The sequence below is a fragment of the Antedon bifida genome, chromosome 11 (genome assembly GCF_963402885.1).
Source record: "Antedon bifida chromosome 11, ecAntBifi1.1, whole genome shotgun sequence".
NCBI lineage: Eukaryota > Metazoa > Echinodermata > Crinoidea > Comatulida > Antedonidae > Antedon > Antedon bifida.
In genome coordinates, this window is record NC_136236.1 from 293,299 (window position 1) to 311,778 (window position 18,480).

Genomic DNA, 18,480 nt, shown 5'->3' on the forward strand with positions numbered 1-18,480 from the left:
CCAATTTTGTTTTGAAATCTATTCAAAATGCCATATTGGTGCTTTTCGTTAACATATTATTTTATTACGTAACATGGGCACTTACGCGCGCATGGTGTGTTCAATGGAACGCTTGTAAACGTATGGCGCTGTTGTCTATGATGAAAAGATGTTCTATACTTTTTTTTATCAAGTACGAACTCGGACATGGTACCGTGTGTAACTACTACGTCACAGTTAAGAACGTCATTTTCATTATAATAAACAATGGTCATCATTATCAAAATCACTAATCTTTAATCAATATTATCTAATCATAATCATCATTTTCGGACGATTTTCAACTAGATATAACATTAATATAAAGGCTTCTTTTAATATTAGTGTCCATATATACTCTTTAGTATCCTATTATTATAATAGTATTTTCAAGACCCTGTATATATGGGCCATAATCATTATTAATCACTATTCGTTTTACTTGATCTACTGATCGAAAATAAACAGTTTAAATACATTTTAATATCCATCTATGATATTAATCTATATAAATCAATACTATGATTTGAAACTGTTAAAAGAGAGTTTCGCAGCTAATATTTACATTAATATAATGAGTGACGTCAGAGCAGCTTAAATCCATAATAAAAGTTTGTTCCGATTGAATTCATCTGTGAATTGATTGGTTGATGCGTCATCCAATCACAAAAAGGCGTCTGATGAATGAACCAATCAGAATCACACGATAATGCTTACAGTGGATAAGAAGTGCGTCCTTATCAACGTTATGTGTGAATTGTCAGCAAACGAACGGTAAATATTTTATTAATTTTAATGTCATATTGTATATTATAATTGTAATTAATAGGTTAGGTGGATACCGTATCTGTCGGGAATCGTATGTCCAAATTTGCACACGTTTGAATGCTTTAGCCCCAAGTTATTTGTGATTTTGTTCTCCGCATTGTAGTGATAGGCTCCGAGGTTGCATCGGCTAGGCCTACACTTATAGATAATTGTGTCACTAGTAGATGGACGGACAAGTGCCGCCCATTGCTCGCTGATGTATTAAAAATCATTTATTGTGTTCTAGTCCAAGAGCATTAGGGTTTGACCCGGAAATTTTTGGTAACAAGCTAATTTTTTCAGGAAAGGTCGAGAACTATGATTGGAACATCATACTAAAAGTCCTGAAAAATCCTCCTTGTGCTCTCCGAGAAATCCAAGATGGCGTCCAAAATGGCTGCCATTTTAAATTGGTCTATAACTTTGTAACCGCTTGTCGTAGATTATCGATTTTGGTTTCAAATAGTTCACAATATATACATTCCTATTTGCTCTAACAGAAAATTTTGTCAAAAAATGGCCGCTACTACAGTTTCTGGCAGTTTGACCTTTGACCTGGTCTTATCATATCTCGGTAATGGCTTGTCATAGAGAATTAAGATTAGGCCCAAATTGTTCAGAACATGCATATTTTTATTTGGTGTAATGAAATATTTTATCCCAAAATGACCGGAAGTGAGGTTATTGACCTCTTATTGACCTATTCATATCTCTTTACCGTATCTCAAGAAATATTTGTCGTAGAGCATTACTTTTGGTGTCATATTGTTTGGAACATATACATTTCTATTTAGTCTAATACAACAGTTTGCCCTCAAATGCTCGGAAGTAAGTTAATTTATTGAAAATTTAAAAAATCAAAAAGCTACATAGGCAGAGGATATGAATACTGTAGAAAAAATCTAAATCAAAGTTTTAACTCTGCCTTAAAACATGTTTTGGGCATAGCACATCATCAGGTAAAGTTACAAAAAGAAAATATCAAGTCAATAACTTACAAAGAATAACTGTCATTGGCTAATCAAAGTTGGTTAAGTAAACAAAAAAAATGGGTTATTCCGCAACATTTTATTGGGTAGTTGAAGAGTGTTTTGTTATTTTCAACAATAACCTTGAGGGTAAATTTTACTGTAATAAGGGTATGAACTATACAAGAAAAAACCAAAATAATCATTTATTTAACTTCGATAGAACAAAGAATATCATGGGACACGTTAATTGAAATTCTCATACTAGTATGGTTGAAAGGTTATTGCTACAAAATGTCACCTATATGTAGATGTCATGAATACATTTTAAATGCGTTATTCGTCTGTAACTCGCATTACAGTACATACGCGAATTAGTGCTTTTGTTGAAATCACGTCGTTATTTTTATAATTTATTATAGAAATTATGATAATTTTTTTTGTTCAGAAAAGTAGAAATGTTATGTAATTTAGGAAATGTATAGACTTTATAATACTGCGAGTGTGAGAATGAAATGTTCAGGTCATATACATTTCGCATGGAAATGCTCAATTGGCAGGGAACACTATGTACATGGCATATATTATACTCCGGATTGTCAAAAACTTAATGTTAAAGACCATTTTATTTGTAAAAATAATGCATTTTGAAACATGAAACCAGGTCATTCCTTGTTTTAAAAGAGAATGCACTATTGAATGTTCTCAAACGTCATAACGTCATAACTTTTGGGCAAACATGCAACAACACCCATACAGATGAACATGATGATAATGATGTGAAAGAAGCAACAAACACCAAGATGTTGAAGATGCAACATCAGATGATGAATGACTGTAACAGAATGCTGCTGATCAATGTTGAAGTGATTTAAAGACCCTTATTTTGCATATTTTCAATATTTAATAAATCATATATAGGGCATATGGCGATACTTTTTTCATCTTTAAACAGTTAAATATGTAACTGGGGGACTAGCTCAAATGGTAGAGCTCTCACTTAGCATGTGAGAGGTACCGGGATCATTGCCTGGGTATTCCAATCTATTTTTTATAGATTTCAGCAAGGACCAAATAAAATCTGAATCTGGAAAAGAAAGTCTATGCATGCCGAGTAAAGAGCGTTTGACGTGAAATACCTAGGGTTTATTCTCTTTTTATCATAAATAAGCCATACAACGAACATTTAAAGCAAGGAATGTTTCAAAATGCATTTTTACAAAGTCAACAAGGCCATATACATGGCTGCAGTCGCGTGCGTAAATTTGAGTTATTGTTTATTTACCGACCGACCAACTGACCGAATTTGCTAAAAATGTTTAAAAATGTTCACATTTTTAAAAACATTTCCTCCAAGTATTAAATAATATCCAGTGTCAAAATAACGAAAAAATATGAATATGAGTTAGTGTTTACCAACTGACCGAATAACCGAAATTGCTGAAAATGTAAAAAAAATTGCAAAAACATTTATATTTGCCTCCAAGTATTAATATCCAGTGTCAAAATAACGAAAAAATATGAATGTGAGTTAGTGTTTACCGACTGACCAACCGACCGAAATTGCTGAAAAAGTTAAAAAATGTTGAAAAATGTTTAAAAACATTTATATTTGCCTACAAGTATTAATATCCAGTGTCAAAATAACAAAAAAATATGAATATGAGTTAGTGTTTACCGACCGACATAGTGAGCAATAGAGTCGCGTTTGCACGCAATTCAAAATTGCATATAAATGGTATATACGGATATGTGCTGTGTACATATGTATTTGCCAATTGTCTTTTGTTTACTTAACCAACTTTGATTAGCCACTGACAGTTATTCTTTGTAATTTATTGACTTCATATTTTCTTTTTGTAACAATTCACTTTACCTGATGATGTGCTATGCCCAAAACATGTTTTAAGGCAGAGTTAAAACTTTGATTTAGATTTTTTCTACAGTATTCATATCCTCTGCCTATGTAGCTCTTTGATTTTTTAAGTTTTCAATAAATTAACTTACTCCCGAGCATTTGAGGGCAAACTGTTGTATTAGACTAAATAGAAATGTATATGTTCCAAACAATATGACACCAAAAGTAATGCTCTACGACAAATATTTCTTGAGATACGGTAAAGAGATATGAATAGGTCAATAAGAGGTCAATAACCTCACTTCCGGTCATTTTGGGATAAAATATTTCATTACACCAAATAAAAATATGCATGTTCTGAACAATTTGGGCCTAATCTTAATTCTCTATGACAAGCCATTACCGAGATATGATAAGACCAGGTCAAAGGTCAAAGGCCAGAAACTGTAGTAGCGGCCATTTTTTGACAAAATTTTCTGTTAGAGCAAATAGGAATGTATATATTGTGAACTATTTGACACCAAAATCGATATTCTACGACAAGCGTTTACAAAGTTATAGACCAATTTAAAATGGCAGCAATTTTGGACGCCATCTTGGATTTCTCGGAGAGCACAAGGAGGATTTTTCAGGACTTTTAGTATGATGTTCCAATCATAGTTCTCGACCTTTCCTGAAAAAATTAGCTTGTTACCAGAAATTTCCGGGTCTGCCTATACTTATGAACTAATGCTCTTGGACTATTCTGTAAAAGTTCAATTATGGTGTTAACGGAGAATAATAATTAAAAAGTTCGACTGCGTCATCTGCCGTTAAGTTGGTTGAATATAACTTAATTTCATCCATCATTCCGTAAAAATAACCATCATCTCTGTCAAGATGACCAGTCCCAAAAGCTCCGATTGTAACACCACTGCCCCTGCCAAGGCTATCAAAATCAGCACAACACACTCTATCAGCCAGTACCCCATTTATATAGACAGTTGAATTTTTTCCACCAAATGTGAAAACAACATGGATCCATTCATTAAAGCGAAAATCTGCAATGTCAATGGTTAATTCCGGTGGAGGTCCAAAAACTGATATTCGAAACGGACCATTGCTTTTTATTTTCACCTCCCAAGTACCGGAATTCTGGAATCCATTACTAATAAATCCAATCCCTCCAGTGGTAGGTGGGACACAATTTAAAAGTAAACTAAATGAAAATTCAGACCCAAAGTTGTATGTTTCAAACTTTTCCATGTACAGTCTTGAGTTTCCATTAAACTGTACTGCTTTTCCCTGTGGTCCTTGAGTGTATGTTACTCCTGAACCAACAACATCGCCATCATAACCATTACCAGATACATCATTTAAATTGTCTTCAAATGAATAATGTGCCAATAGATTGAAATTCAGTGCATCTAGGGTGGTCAGTGGCTGTGGGGTGGTCACTTGCTGTGGGGTGGTCAGTGGCTGTGGGGTGGTCACTTGCTGTGGAGTGGTCACTTGCTGTTGGGTGGTCACTTGTTGTAAGGTGGTCAGTTGTGGGGTTGTCACTTGCTGGGTGGTAGACAAAGAAGTAGTTTTAATGTCAAGGGTGGTCAGCTTTTTTTGGGTGGTAACTTGCTGTGGGGTGGTCACTTGTTGTGGTGTGGTCATTTTCTGGGTGGTAGACAAAGATGTGGTTTTAACGTCAAGGGTGGTCAGTTGCTGCGGGGTGGTTACTTGCTGTGGGGTGGTCACTTGTGGGGTGGTCACTTGCTGTGGGGTGGTCAGTTTTTGTTGGGTGGTCACTTGCTGTGGGGTGGTCACTTGCTGGGTGGTAGACAAAGATATGGTTTTATCATCAAGAGTGGTCACTTGGTGTGGGGTGGTCACTTGGTGTGGGGTGGTCACTCGGTGGGTAATATGATGCAACTTTAAGCCATTCATCTTGTGATCTGTTCCTGTGTACAAACAGTCGTTGTCATTGGCTGAAACTGCTGGATATCTGAAACATTTCTTTTGAATTATAGAAACACAGCTATATTTTCCAAATACATTTACTAATTTTGTATTTTCGTTGCAATTTTGCCCACATGCGAACAACATCATTGCTGACATCACCACAGTGAATAGTTCATATTCTGAAATGATGAAATGAAAAATCAACAAATTTACGGTTCAAAAAATTAACAAATAAATTATTAAAATCAATATTTTTTAATGTAATTATGATTCTAACTGTATAACACCAGATTTAAAGAGCCCTTACTAATTTTGCAAACTTATCTACAGTAAGTCTGTACTTACCATGCATCATATCAAATGTTAGTAATGTATCTCACTCAGTAGTAATAACATTAGCCAATGTTTCTCTAGTCTGCTCTTAGAACCAAACTGTTTGTACTGTCTATAATGTTGTTATTTAAAACCTACAGTAACCATTCAACCCATGGTGGTACGTAATGTTCCAATAAAGAACATGTAACATTATACACTAAAATGATTATTTGTTTTGCGAACAAATTCATCGTTTCTTTCAAACTTGGATAGTGATACTTATTTCTGATTAAGCGAGAATAACCAATAACAAGATTAATCAATACACATCAACGGTGCATTGATTTTTGCCTAAATTATTTTTCAAAAGCATTTTGTTTAACAAAAAGACTCAAATATACAAGTGCAGATTACAGAAATAAACGAGAATCATTGTTTGTGATTTTTAATATCCGGTAATAAACTTGATCAGATAGGGACTTAGAGTACATAAGTCTACAATAGCACTGTACACAATATGTACTGTAGGGTGATTCAATGTATAAATAGATGTAACTAATATGTACAATTAATCTATACTTCAAATTTGACTTTAATTAAATAGCTGATTCCTTGCTACCAACTTCAAATTGACTACTCTACCTTTAAATTTTATTTCAACCACATCCAACAGCGAAAAATTGCCAATTACAGGATGCCTTAAAACTCTTTAGATATAAATATAGAATTTAAAGCACATTAAAATACAAAACATGAAACATACAAAATGGCAAACTTAAATCGATTTAAGAACTTTAGACTTAAATTGGACAAAGTGTCAAAAAAAGTTATAGAAATACAACAATCTATTCCAATATAAGACCCTCTTTCTATCCTTCTCTCTCACCCCAACCTCATTTGTGTTTGATCAGTTCAATACCACAGTAACTATTTGTTATATGTAATGTACTGCACCCAGGGGCAAATTCAATTGGGACCCATCCAGCCCCTCTAAATTTCACAAATTTTAATGCAAAAGATAGGACATCAAATTATTTTCAGCATTTCATTTCACTACTTTTAGGCCCCCCGCCCCTATTTCAAAATCCTGGATCCCCCTGACACCTACTGTATGAGAAATTTTATCAGATGATAGTAATTATCCGGTGTGTTACAGTATACAGTATATATAAATTTATATTATATATAGTATTACAGTAAAAAAAAATCATCCAAAAACATCTCCATTCTAAATTATAAAAATAATGTCTCATTACATACTGATATATTTCCTATCCTGTATCTACATTTTAAATAATAATAATAATATTTATTCGGTCATCAATGTAAAAATAACCAGGAATGAGGATAGGCTAAAGCCCAAACAGATTCTGCACTCAATCCATACAATACAAACAGTTAAGATAAAACCATATACAAGAAAAATACAAATAAACTATACATAACATAAAATATAAATACATAACATAATGTGATTACATTAAAGAGTAATGTAAATACAATTCCCTGCATGCTTTTCTATAACAATTTGCACACAAACATTCAGACTTTTAAATATTGATTTTTTTTACATGTGATGAGTAATTCGTGCTGGGTGGAGCATTGTTACTATTAATAGTCAGAGTATACAAAGCATTGGATCCCTATAGAGATACATTGAATATTAATCTAATGTATATGGTTCTTAAATTAAACTACAATAATATGAACTACAGTATAATCATGTATGATGTGCTGCAGATATTGGGTTTTGTTTTTTGTCACACTGTATTTAAATTTCATTTAGCTTAGTCTTACCATATAAGTACTTACTAAAATCATGTACTGTATGATGTGCTGCAGATATTGGGTTGGGTTGTTTTTTGTCATACTGTATTTAGATTCATTTCAAACAGCTTAATCTTACTTTTGTCTCTATGGTCTTACTGTACATATGTGTCTTAGGGTACTTAGCAGATGATCACAATACACACTATTATTAGTATTTTAGTAAAGTATTGTATTAAGTTCAGACTTATATTGACATTTTCAAGAAGAAATTGGGTTGTTGTTTGTCAATTTCACTTCCCTGATCATACAGTACTGTAGTTAAAATACTGTACATTTAATTTCAACAGCTTTCTTACCATAGAGATAAATCTCTGTTGGTCTTACTGTACATTGTGTCTTACTGTACATTGTGTCTTACTGTACATTGTATCTTACTGTACATTGTGTCTTGCAGTACATTGTGTCTTACTGTACATTATGTCTTACTGTACATTGTGTCTTGTAGTACATTGTGTCTTACTGTACATTGTGTCTTACTGTACATTGTGTCTTACTGTACATTGTGTCTTACTGTACATTGTGTCTTACTGTACATTGTGTCTTGCAGTATATTGTGTCTTACTGTACATTGTGTCTTACTGTACATTGTGTCTTGCAGTAGGGTACTTAGATGAATTTAAGTACATATCATTTAGTAGACTAAACTAAACCATTTTTTGCTCCATGACTGAACAAGGTACACGTCCCTCATCACCCATCTTTAAAATTATCCATTTAGCATCTCAGTGAGAGTAGATAGGAGGTTTTTAATTTGTCATTAGTACACTAAACTAAACCATTTTTTGCTCCATGACTGAACAGAGTACATGATCCATCATCTCTCATTACCCATCTTTTGTTTCCAAATTCATCAATTGAATATAATTATTAACAATAGCTTTACTTCATGACTGAGTATCTCCATGGAGGAACAGGATCAGAACAATAGTGTTTTCAGGTTGAATCATCTGTCTATTTGTTACTCCATCTGTTTTTGTTTACTCTCTAAATATTCTCATATAATTAGACAGTATTGAATTTTGTTTTTGGTATAAACAACAACATCATTGATGACATCACAACAGTGAATAGTTCATATTCTATGACAAAGATAAAAATAAATTTACAATTTAAAAAATTAACAAATAAATTAATAAAAAGAATATTTTTTAATGTAATTATGATTCTAACTGTAAAACACCAGATTTAAAGAGCCCTTACTAATTTTGCAAACTTATCTACAGTAAGTCTGTACTTACCATGCATCATATCAAATGTTATTAATGTATCTCACTCAGTAGTATTAACATTAGCCAATGTTTCTCTAGTCTGCTCTTAGAACCAAACTGTTTGTACAATGTATAATGTTGTTCTTTAAAACCTACAGTAACCATTCATGACTGAACAAGGTACATGATCCCTCATCACTCATTTATAGTTACCATCTTTTGTTGCCAAATTCATCAATTGAATATAATTATTAACAATAGATTTAATTCATGACTGAGTATCTCTGACAGGATCACAACAATAGTGCTTTCAGCTTAAATCATTTTCTGTCTATGTGTTAGTCCAACTAATTCCATCTGCTTTTGTTTACTCTCTCAATATCCTCAAATTTAATTAGAAAATATTGATTTATATTTTGCTTTTTGTATAAAAAAAACCAAAATTAACTTCATTAAAAAAATATATAATTAAATGTAATTTGTATTTTGTAGTTATTTCTCATTAGTATGTTTCAATTGTTGATATTATTTGTATTAATTGTAGAAATATTTGATCATTAATCATCAGTGACTGGATCTACAAATAAAATAAGCAAAAAGCAAAACGATAAATTAAAACAGCTAAAAAGTTGTACCAAGCTCTCAGATAAAAATGATTCCTTCGTCAGGGCTAATTCTTAATCATGAATATTAATTGAATTTAGGAGAATTTATTTACATATATTTTTCTTCCCACAGACTGTACTGTTGAGAATAAAATCAACATGCCGCTTACAAGCGCCAAGCTTCGTTCGTTGTCACACAAGGTGCTCACACCAGCGGAGTGTCAGCAGCTTAAGACAGCCATACAGTCATTCAGAGAGAACCACTCCTTAGTTTCCTTCTGTAGCTCCTTAAAGGTCATCCTTAACACCAAAGAGAAGATGCAGATTTTGGTGGTGCTTCACTCTATGGTTCCAGAACATCTTCTTCTAGATTTCGATAGTTTATGCTCCGTCCATTTTCAGCATTATGAGAGACTTCTACAGAGTGAACATCAAAAGATGAAACCAGCAGATAAAGGAGATAAGAAACCAGCCAGACATAGCTCTGTACTAGAACCTTCTAAAGGAATAACGGAAGGAGTCAGGGAAAGAAACGACAGAAGAAGAAGAACCAGATCAATGGAGGGGAACCTTGATAGAATCCATCTGGAAGCATCAACATCAAGAGTTCCTGGTAAGAAAGACAAACAAGGAGACGAGAGAACTGGAAAAGCAGAAAGAAAACGAAGCAAAACTACTCATGTTGAGTTATTAAGAGTAACGTCAACTTCGGATGAGATACCGGTTCAAAGGTCAAGTAGGTCAGGTCAGAATGTGGCTGTCCGAAAGGTTAAACTTGAAAACAGACATGGAGAAAACTTAGGGTTTTGTATTCGTGGTGGAAAAGATCTTAATGCTGGTATATATATTTCATCTGTTGATTCAGGTGGCCAAGCCGAAAGGAAGGTAAAAACATTGGAAATAAAAATCAATTTTTCTGTATTCCTAAATTGAAACAGAGTAATTATTTGTCAATAACTTACAGTATTTATTATCTTGAATTAATGTCTACAATTTATCTGATTTTTAGGGTTTAAAAGTTGGAGAACGGATTTTAAAAGTGAACGGCACATCTCTTAAAAACGTGACTCATGCGGAGGCCGTAGTGGCGATAAAGTCTGCTATTAAGTTGACACTATACCTAGCACAATGTGGACAGATGCCTGGTACGCCAAACGATACTCCTAGGTAATTTATTTTTGTTCTTGTAAATTCTGAATGGATTCTGGTTTAGAAAAATCATGGATCAATACACAGCTACAGAAGGCCATCATGAGTTAGTGTTATTTTAATTAAGACACATAAAAAAACATTTTTCTATCATATGTATCGCCCTTTTGGGATTTACTTCTCTGGTCAATTTTAAATTAAAAACACATGTTTTATTCTGTACTGTACTGTTATGCTTTAAGTTCAGGCTTATTTAATATTAGTTGATTGTGATTTAGGATATTAATACAGTAGGTCATTATGAGTAATCTTTTTATTTTACAGAACGCAACAAAAAATAAGATTTTTATATCACCCTATTGGGATTTACTGTACTTCCCTATTTGTATGTGATCAGTGTAGTACATGAAGTACTTTTACATTCTGACTGGATTCTGGTTTAGGATAATCATGGAGTAATTATTACTTAACGGACCAATACATAGCTACAGAAGGCAATCATGAGAAATCCTTGCTGTTATTTTAATTAAGACAAACACACACAAAAAATGTTTCTATCTTATGTATCTGCCCTTTTGGGATTTACTTTTCTAGTCAATAAATAATGAGTTTTTTATTTTAAAAAAACACATACGTCTGTGCAGTACAGTATGGCTGTTATGCTTTAAGTACAAACTTAGTATTATTGAGTGATAAATCATAAGGATTCCAATATGCATTGTTAGCACAGGTGAAACCTAAGTAAATGTACACAATGGCTGCTATTGATAAATTGTATGAATGTACTTAGTTGAACCTGGTGATTCTAAAGGAAGTAGCCAAATACAGTTAAGCATGTACTAAGTCTAAAGAATGGTATATATATCATTAGTAATGGCCAAAGTTAATATATGAACATAATGTTGTATAAATGTATTTGAAAAATGTATTTCTTTTTCATCCTAAACAATTGTATTTTTGTTTTATTCATTAAGAAATTCACTCTTTTTACTGTGCTTGATAAATTGAACACAAAGTCTCATGTTAAATTTAAGCATAATTTTAGTTATACCTGCAATAACTACAATAGAACCCCTCCTTTGGGACACACCTATTCAATGGACACACCTATTCAATGGACACACCTATTCAATGGACACACCTATTCAATGGACACACCTATTAAACGAACACGCCTATAAACAAATGAGGGACAAAATATCACTTTCACAGATTTCAATTTTTGGTAACATACAGTACAGTATATGATACAGTGAACACTTCCTTAACCAACTTTTAAATCTTTTTTTTAATAGAAGTCGGGAAAGTTCATCATCCCGAAAGGATGACTCACTTGCGGACAGAATGAGGGTTGTATTATTGGTTGCAGACGATGATGGCTTTCTTGGTTGCAGTATACGAGGGTGAGTTACAACTGCAAATGTAGTTTGTTTTAATAAACTGTATTCAACCCAAAAAGCCATTCCCATATAAACACAATTATTGGTTGCAGTATACAAGGGTGAGTTACAACTGCAGCTGAATTTTTTTTTTAAACTGTATTCAACCCAAAAAGCCATTCCCATATAAACACAATTATTGGTTGCAGTATATGAGGGTGAGTTACAACTGCAACTGTAGTTTGTTTTAATAAACTGTATTCAACCCAAAAAGCCATTCCCATATAAACACAATTATTGGTTGCAGTATACAAGGGTGAGTTACAACTGCAGCTGAATTTTTTTTTTTAAACTGTATTCAACCCAAAAAGCCATTCCCATATAAACACAATTATTGGTTGCAGTATATGAGGGTGAGTTACAACTGCAACTGTAGTTTGTTTTAATAAACTGTATTCAACCCAAAAAGCCATTCTCATATAAACACAATTACTGACCTGCCAACCATGAATCAACTATTAAAGGGTGAATCTTTGTTAACAATATATAATTGATTATCCAAATTTGAAAAGCTTGCAAAGAAAATTACCAGAGCAAAACACAAAAAAAAACATGTTACTACTATACAGAAATTATGGTGTTGTTATTTTTTATCCCTTAGTGGTATTGACTATGGTTTGCCAGTGACTGTTGCGAGTATAGATCCGCTATCACCTGCCCACAAGGCCGGACTAAAACGAGGAGAACTCGTACTAAAGGTGTGTTCTTAAAACCTCTAATTAAAACGTAATGGTAGACAAGTACCCTTCACAAATCTTTTGTTCTTTTGTCATAATACCAATTCAATTACAATCACCAAGGCAGAACGTATGGTGTTGACTACCAATGTAGGATATCTATCTCTGATTGACATTTCTAAATACTTAAACAAAAGTTCATAAAACAGTGATGTAGCCAAAAAAAGTGGTCCGGTTTTCGCAAGAAAATGGAACAATTTCTGGTCAAGCCACTGTGTTGTCAAAGGTCAACCATACTCGTGGCTACGGCCCTGTAAATGTTTTTTTGATAGCCTGAAAACATATCACAGAAAACTGTACGTATGGTGCTGACAAACAAAGATAACTATCTATGAAATTGTTTAAAAAAGATTTCAAAATACTTATAGCACTACCATTAAAATTACTCCATAATAATGTATGTTTTATAGAGACTGAAAACTGTAGTTGTTTCATATTAATTAAGTCCTAAGCTTATTAATAATTAAACACATTAGTGTGAAAACATGTTATTGTTAGACATTAGTATATTCTACTGTACGGCACATAAAAAAAAGGTAATCGGATGGAATATGGACAAGTTGTGTTAAGTACTTTTGTTGTATACCAACACTTAGCACTATGTTTTTATTCAAAAGGACTAAGTACCACACCCCAAATCAGTCCCAGTTTATTACAACTGTATTCAATTGTTTAATGTTCAAATATAGGTCAGTGTTATTTCTCAAGCTCAATACAAAGTCATCTTTCTATTCATTCTTAAAGTTTATTCAGTTTATAGGTAATTTCACCTTTGTAAAACCTCAATTATGGTTATTACTAAGTCCGTTAAAAAAATATATATAGAGGGCGATATGACAATTAGCTTCAATATCCAAGTTTAGAGTTTTGCTGGTATCCAGTAAACTCAAGCAAATAATTGGAGGAATTTTTTTATTCTGAATGAATCCAGAATGGGAAAATAAAATGAGGGGAAAAGGCGTCAACGTCCTCAAGTAGTAATAATACTAAATCTATAATCATTATAAATTTTAAATAAATTCTAGGTGAATGGGGAAGACATATCTGGAATGAACCATTTGGATGTCGTTGACCTCATGACGACCTCAAATGTTGTTAAGATGCTTGTGATGCCTAACATGAATCGTGTTAAACGGAGTTCATCGAGTCAGACATCAACAGAACTACGACGAAGTCCAAGACTACAACAAGGTGGGTATAATATTTCAAAAGGCAAAATGGACAAATTTAGTTTAATTAATAATAATTTAACTTTCTCCCTGTTTTTGCATTAGTAGTAATAATAAAAATCTTTATGGAAAACGACACCTTTATATCGGCGGCACACGTGTCAAACGGTGCATCCAAGAAGAACAAAACAAAACTTAAAAACGACAATATAAAAGTAAATCAAAAACTAATTATGTACAGATGAAACTTAAAGTATACAGTGCTTGAGTAATATGTTACTCAGAAGGTTTTTTTTAAGGTAGTTTAAAATTACATTTTATACATACATTGAATTTTACATTTTAGACTCAAATCAAGGCAGAAGTTCTACATTGGATGCTCGGAACTCGTCTCGTATTTTGCCTACAACACCAATCAGAGTCCGCAGGAGGCCTGGCAATATTTCGGCCTTTGAACAGGTATGCAATGTTAAGGTTACTGTAAAAGTAATAAAAAATGTATAATTTTATACCCCTATTCTGATTCTGCACAATAAGAATTTTGTTGTCTGAACTAAACAATAGAGTTAACCACTCTCTAACTGAAAGTGAACATATGAAGGAGGATAAAATAAATCTACTATTAATCTTTTGACTTATATTTTAGGAACTGCGAGCTACTCCACCTAGAAGTACTTCCACCCCCGTACCCAATGGACAACACAGAAACCAAAATGTACCAATCAATGAATCGTTGTTCTCAAATGACCGGTCACTCGAATCACATGACCAATGTCCAATTCCAAAACTAAACTTAGAAGAACCTTCGAATACATCGGGAGGAAGCTCTGTGGAAAATATTGCACCTGAACTGAAAGGTAAAGAATTTGAAAATGGAACGATACGATTAAATCTGAACGGTAAAGAGAAGTTGAGTTTAAAAAACACAAAGTTTGTTGATATTAATGGCGGTCACCAAAAAGATAAAAGAAGACGAGAATCTATAAAGCATGTTTTTTCTTCTCGTGAGCAACTTTCTGATAGAGAAGAAAATAATGGTGATGTCAGTATGGAGAGTGTGGAATTTGATGTTATTAGAAATAGGAGTCCAAAACCGTCCAACCATGACCTACAAAACCAAAACTTCCTAGGATCTCCTCACATTATTTCAAACTCTAATAATTCGCTGCAAGACTCTGGGAAAGTGTCCCCATTACTACTACCATTACAGAACATAGGGGTGTCATCTGGTGAGAAAACGCCCCCTACCACCACGCAGTCATCAAAGATTAAAAAGAAGAACAGAATTTCTCTCGCGGCACGGATATTCAGTAAGAAGCGTGCCAGAGGGAGCATCAGTAGCAGTACATCCGCGTACAGTAGTTCAGAAAGTCTTGACACGGAAGGGCGCACTTTACCGTCTTTTGACGTTGTTAGCAATACGCAGGATTGGTTTATGTATTAAACTCAACTTAAATTTGTAAAAAAGTTTGTAAAAAAATGTAAAGAATTACAAATTCATGAATTTTCAAAACCAGATGAACTTGAACTTTTTTATCGCTTTTCATTTTATAAATAAATTGTTAAAAGATTTGTAATCAACTTAGAAACCATGAATTGTTATAACACATAGTCAGAAGAAGGTTTTAATAACAGTATAGTTACTACTCCATACATGGTATAAATATGGAGTAATATAATTATTATTTCATGTAATAAATAGACCTTCTGTATAGTTCAATTGTAGATAGCTGATATACAATCTAATTAAGAATGGTTTGTTCATTTTAAAAACTATATAAGTATGACTTTACATATTTGAAATTAAACTTTGTACAATTGAATTAATTCTATTCTTTAAAACATTTTATAAACTTAATATAATAATTTGTATGCTTTACATTTAATAAATAAGTGCAAATGTAGAATTAATATTTGATAATACACAGTAAATAGCTTTGTGTTATTCTTTTTTAGGTTAGCACTCACCCACTCATACCTATTTTTTTTAAATGTATATATTGTATTCTTCTACATTAACCACACCAATGCCCATATATGGTCATTACGGGTAATATAACTGGTATGTTTGCGTGTTCCACATGGCTAAACCCTCCTCTGCTTTTTGTACCAATAACAGAATATTTATTCAACATACTGTTGTTATAAATTGATGTTTATGACAAGCATGTTTTACATAACAATACAAAGGCTGACTCAATATGATCTTTTAAACCGTTCAATTGTAATTGTGTTTTTTAAGGATTAACCCTACATGTAGATTCGCCCCAAATACATATTACAATACTATTGTTGACATATTCACGTACATATACATCGATTATTTACGACGCTATTATAGTGACAGAACTGTATCAACACAGAATTTATAAGCTGGCAAAGCTTCACTGACATTTTGACGGAACAAAAATCATAGATTGATATCAACTATACTACATTGAGGAATTAGACAATGTCAGAAGATCCAGGACCCGATACAGAATGGACAAAATTACAACAAATTGTTTTTATTCGCTGGTGTAACAAACGATTAGAAGGTAGTGGTAAACGTGTCAAAAGTATAGGTAAAGATTTCAGCAATGGTGTCATCCTAATTACATTAGTGGAAAAGGTTACAAACAGGAAAATACCACGCTACAATAAAATGGCATTATTCAAGTCAAAAAAGATTGAGAATGTACAGGTAGCTCTGGAGTTAGTAAGAAGTGAAGGACTTAAGCTTATTGGCTTTGGTAAGTATCATTTTGGTCATTTTTAGACAATATGAACACAGGGGAATTCAAGGGGGCACTCAGCAGGCCCGGGCACTCAGCAGGCCCGGGCACTCAGCAGGCCCGGGCACTCAGCAGGCCCGGGCACTCAGCAGGCCCGGGATAGGACACTAATTTCAGTTCGGCACTTAAAATTTGCCATTTCAAAATCCTGGATCCGCCACTGGTAGAATAAAGTACACATTTCATATACACATGATATACACCTCGAATGTAATGGCTCTGAATGTTGCTTGACAGTGTTGGTATGAAAGGGGATGGGGAAAGAGTCGAGGTTGGAATATAAGGTATGGCATTTGGAGGGCGAGGAGGGGGAAGAGTCAGGTGGGGGAGTAGTAGTACTATTTACATGGCACAAGGTGGAACAATTTTTCAAAGCACAAATATACACACTAAACTAATCGCATTCCTCTACATATGCCTGACATCTAGAATATAATGACCCTGGGTATTGTAGTGTGAAAGGGGGGCAAGAAGGAAGAGGTTTGAATATACTGTAGGGTATGGCATTCGGAGAGGGGGGAAGATTTGGGTGGGGAGTAGATTTGGGTGGGGAGTAGGGCTATATCAAAGCACCAATATACACACTAAACTAATCACATTTCCTTTACATATTAAATTCTATAATTATCATTCAAAACAGATGCAGGGGAAATTGTAAATGGAAATGTGAGCCAGATTGGGGGAGTGATATGGGCGCTTATACTTAAGTATGCATTCTTAAAACTGGAAGATATAACTGAACAAGAGAACACCAGAAATCAGCAATTACTCAACTGGGTTAAAGACAAGATAGAAAAACCAACGATCAACAACTTGACGACAGATTGGAATGATGGCTGTGCTGTTCATGCGTTGGTCGACGCCCACGCACCAGGTAAGGTCGTCGCCCTGCAACATTTAAGGCCTACACCCAAACTATACATTTTACTAAAGACCCACAAAAATTTTAAAACTAGTATAGTAATTTACTGTAAATAAGGTTTTATTTAAAAATAAATAAAATATTTTATATAATAATAAGGATATCTATGCTTGATAGATTAAAAACTAAAAATATTCGGAACTAAAAGAAGAATTACTAAATAGAGAAGTATGGAGAAAGAAGACTATCCTGGACCTGCCAAATGGCAGATGACAAAGAAAGGCAATGAGTGTTATTTTTTAATATTTTTCTTTAGGTTTGTGTCCTAAACTCATAGATGACAATGAGAACAGCGAGGCAGTTGAACATTTACGGAAGATTATGCAGCTTGCAGATGATTGGTTAGGTGTCACACAGGTAGATTATAACTAAGCATTTAGGATGTCCAATGTTTATACACAAGGACGACTGTATTGATTATAACAAATTGGTTAGGTGTTTCACACCATGCATGTTTATACACAAGGCTGTTTTGTCTTAATAATTTCCTATTTTATTTTATAGGTTTTAACACCTGAAGAGCTTACAGATTCAAAGATTGACGAACTAAGTATGATGACTTACCTTAGTGGATTTTTAGGAGCAAAGTTGAAAGAAGGTGCTCCTATTGAAACTAAATAGAAGCTTTGTTTACACGCTTTTAAATCTTTATCGGAGTTACATTGCGGCTTATCGGAGTTACATTGCGGCTTATCGGAGTTACATTGCGGCTTATCGGAGTTACATTGTGGTTTAGCTTGTTTTGCATT

General features: G+C 33.5%; 3 protein-coding genes across 3 annotated transcripts; 2 read left to right on the forward strand and 1 right to left on the reverse strand.

The window, feature by feature from the left end:
* Positions 1-753: 753 nt before the first annotated feature.
* On the forward strand, positions 754-15,899 carry LOC144855684 (uncharacterized). Its single transcript, XM_078713600.1, has 8 exons — positions 754-792; positions 9,675-10,426; positions 10,551-10,708; positions 11,986-12,093; positions 12,731-12,827; positions 13,892-14,057; positions 14,382-14,494; positions 14,682-15,899. Exons 2-8 carry the CDS (start codon positions 9,701-9,703, stop codon positions 15,477-15,479), a joined length of 2,166 nt encoding a protein of 721 aa, XP_078569726.1. The 5' UTR covers positions 754-792; positions 9,675-9,700; the 3' UTR covers positions 15,480-15,899.
* LOC144856154 (uncharacterized) lies at positions 4,401-5,568 on the reverse strand. Its single transcript, XM_078714115.1, has 2 exons — positions 5,380-5,568; positions 4,401-5,127 (listed from the first exon to the last, which is right to left on the reverse strand). The coding sequence occupies exons 1-2, from the start codon at positions 5,566-5,568 to the stop codon at positions 4,411-4,413; spliced, it is 906 nt and encodes a 301-aa protein (XP_078570241.1). The 3' UTR covers positions 4,401-4,410.
* Positions 15,900-16,177: 278 nt separating the features above from the next.
* Positions 16,178-18,408, forward strand: LOC144855688 (filamin-A-like). The gene is made up of 4 exons (XM_078713605.1): positions 16,178-16,767; positions 17,450-17,683; positions 17,988-18,088; positions 18,236-18,408. The coding sequence occupies exons 1-4, from the start codon at positions 16,488-16,490 to the stop codon at positions 18,350-18,352; spliced, it is 732 nt and encodes a 243-aa protein (XP_078569731.1). The 5' UTR covers positions 16,178-16,487; the 3' UTR covers positions 18,353-18,408.
* Positions 18,409-18,480: the final 72 nt, after the last annotated feature.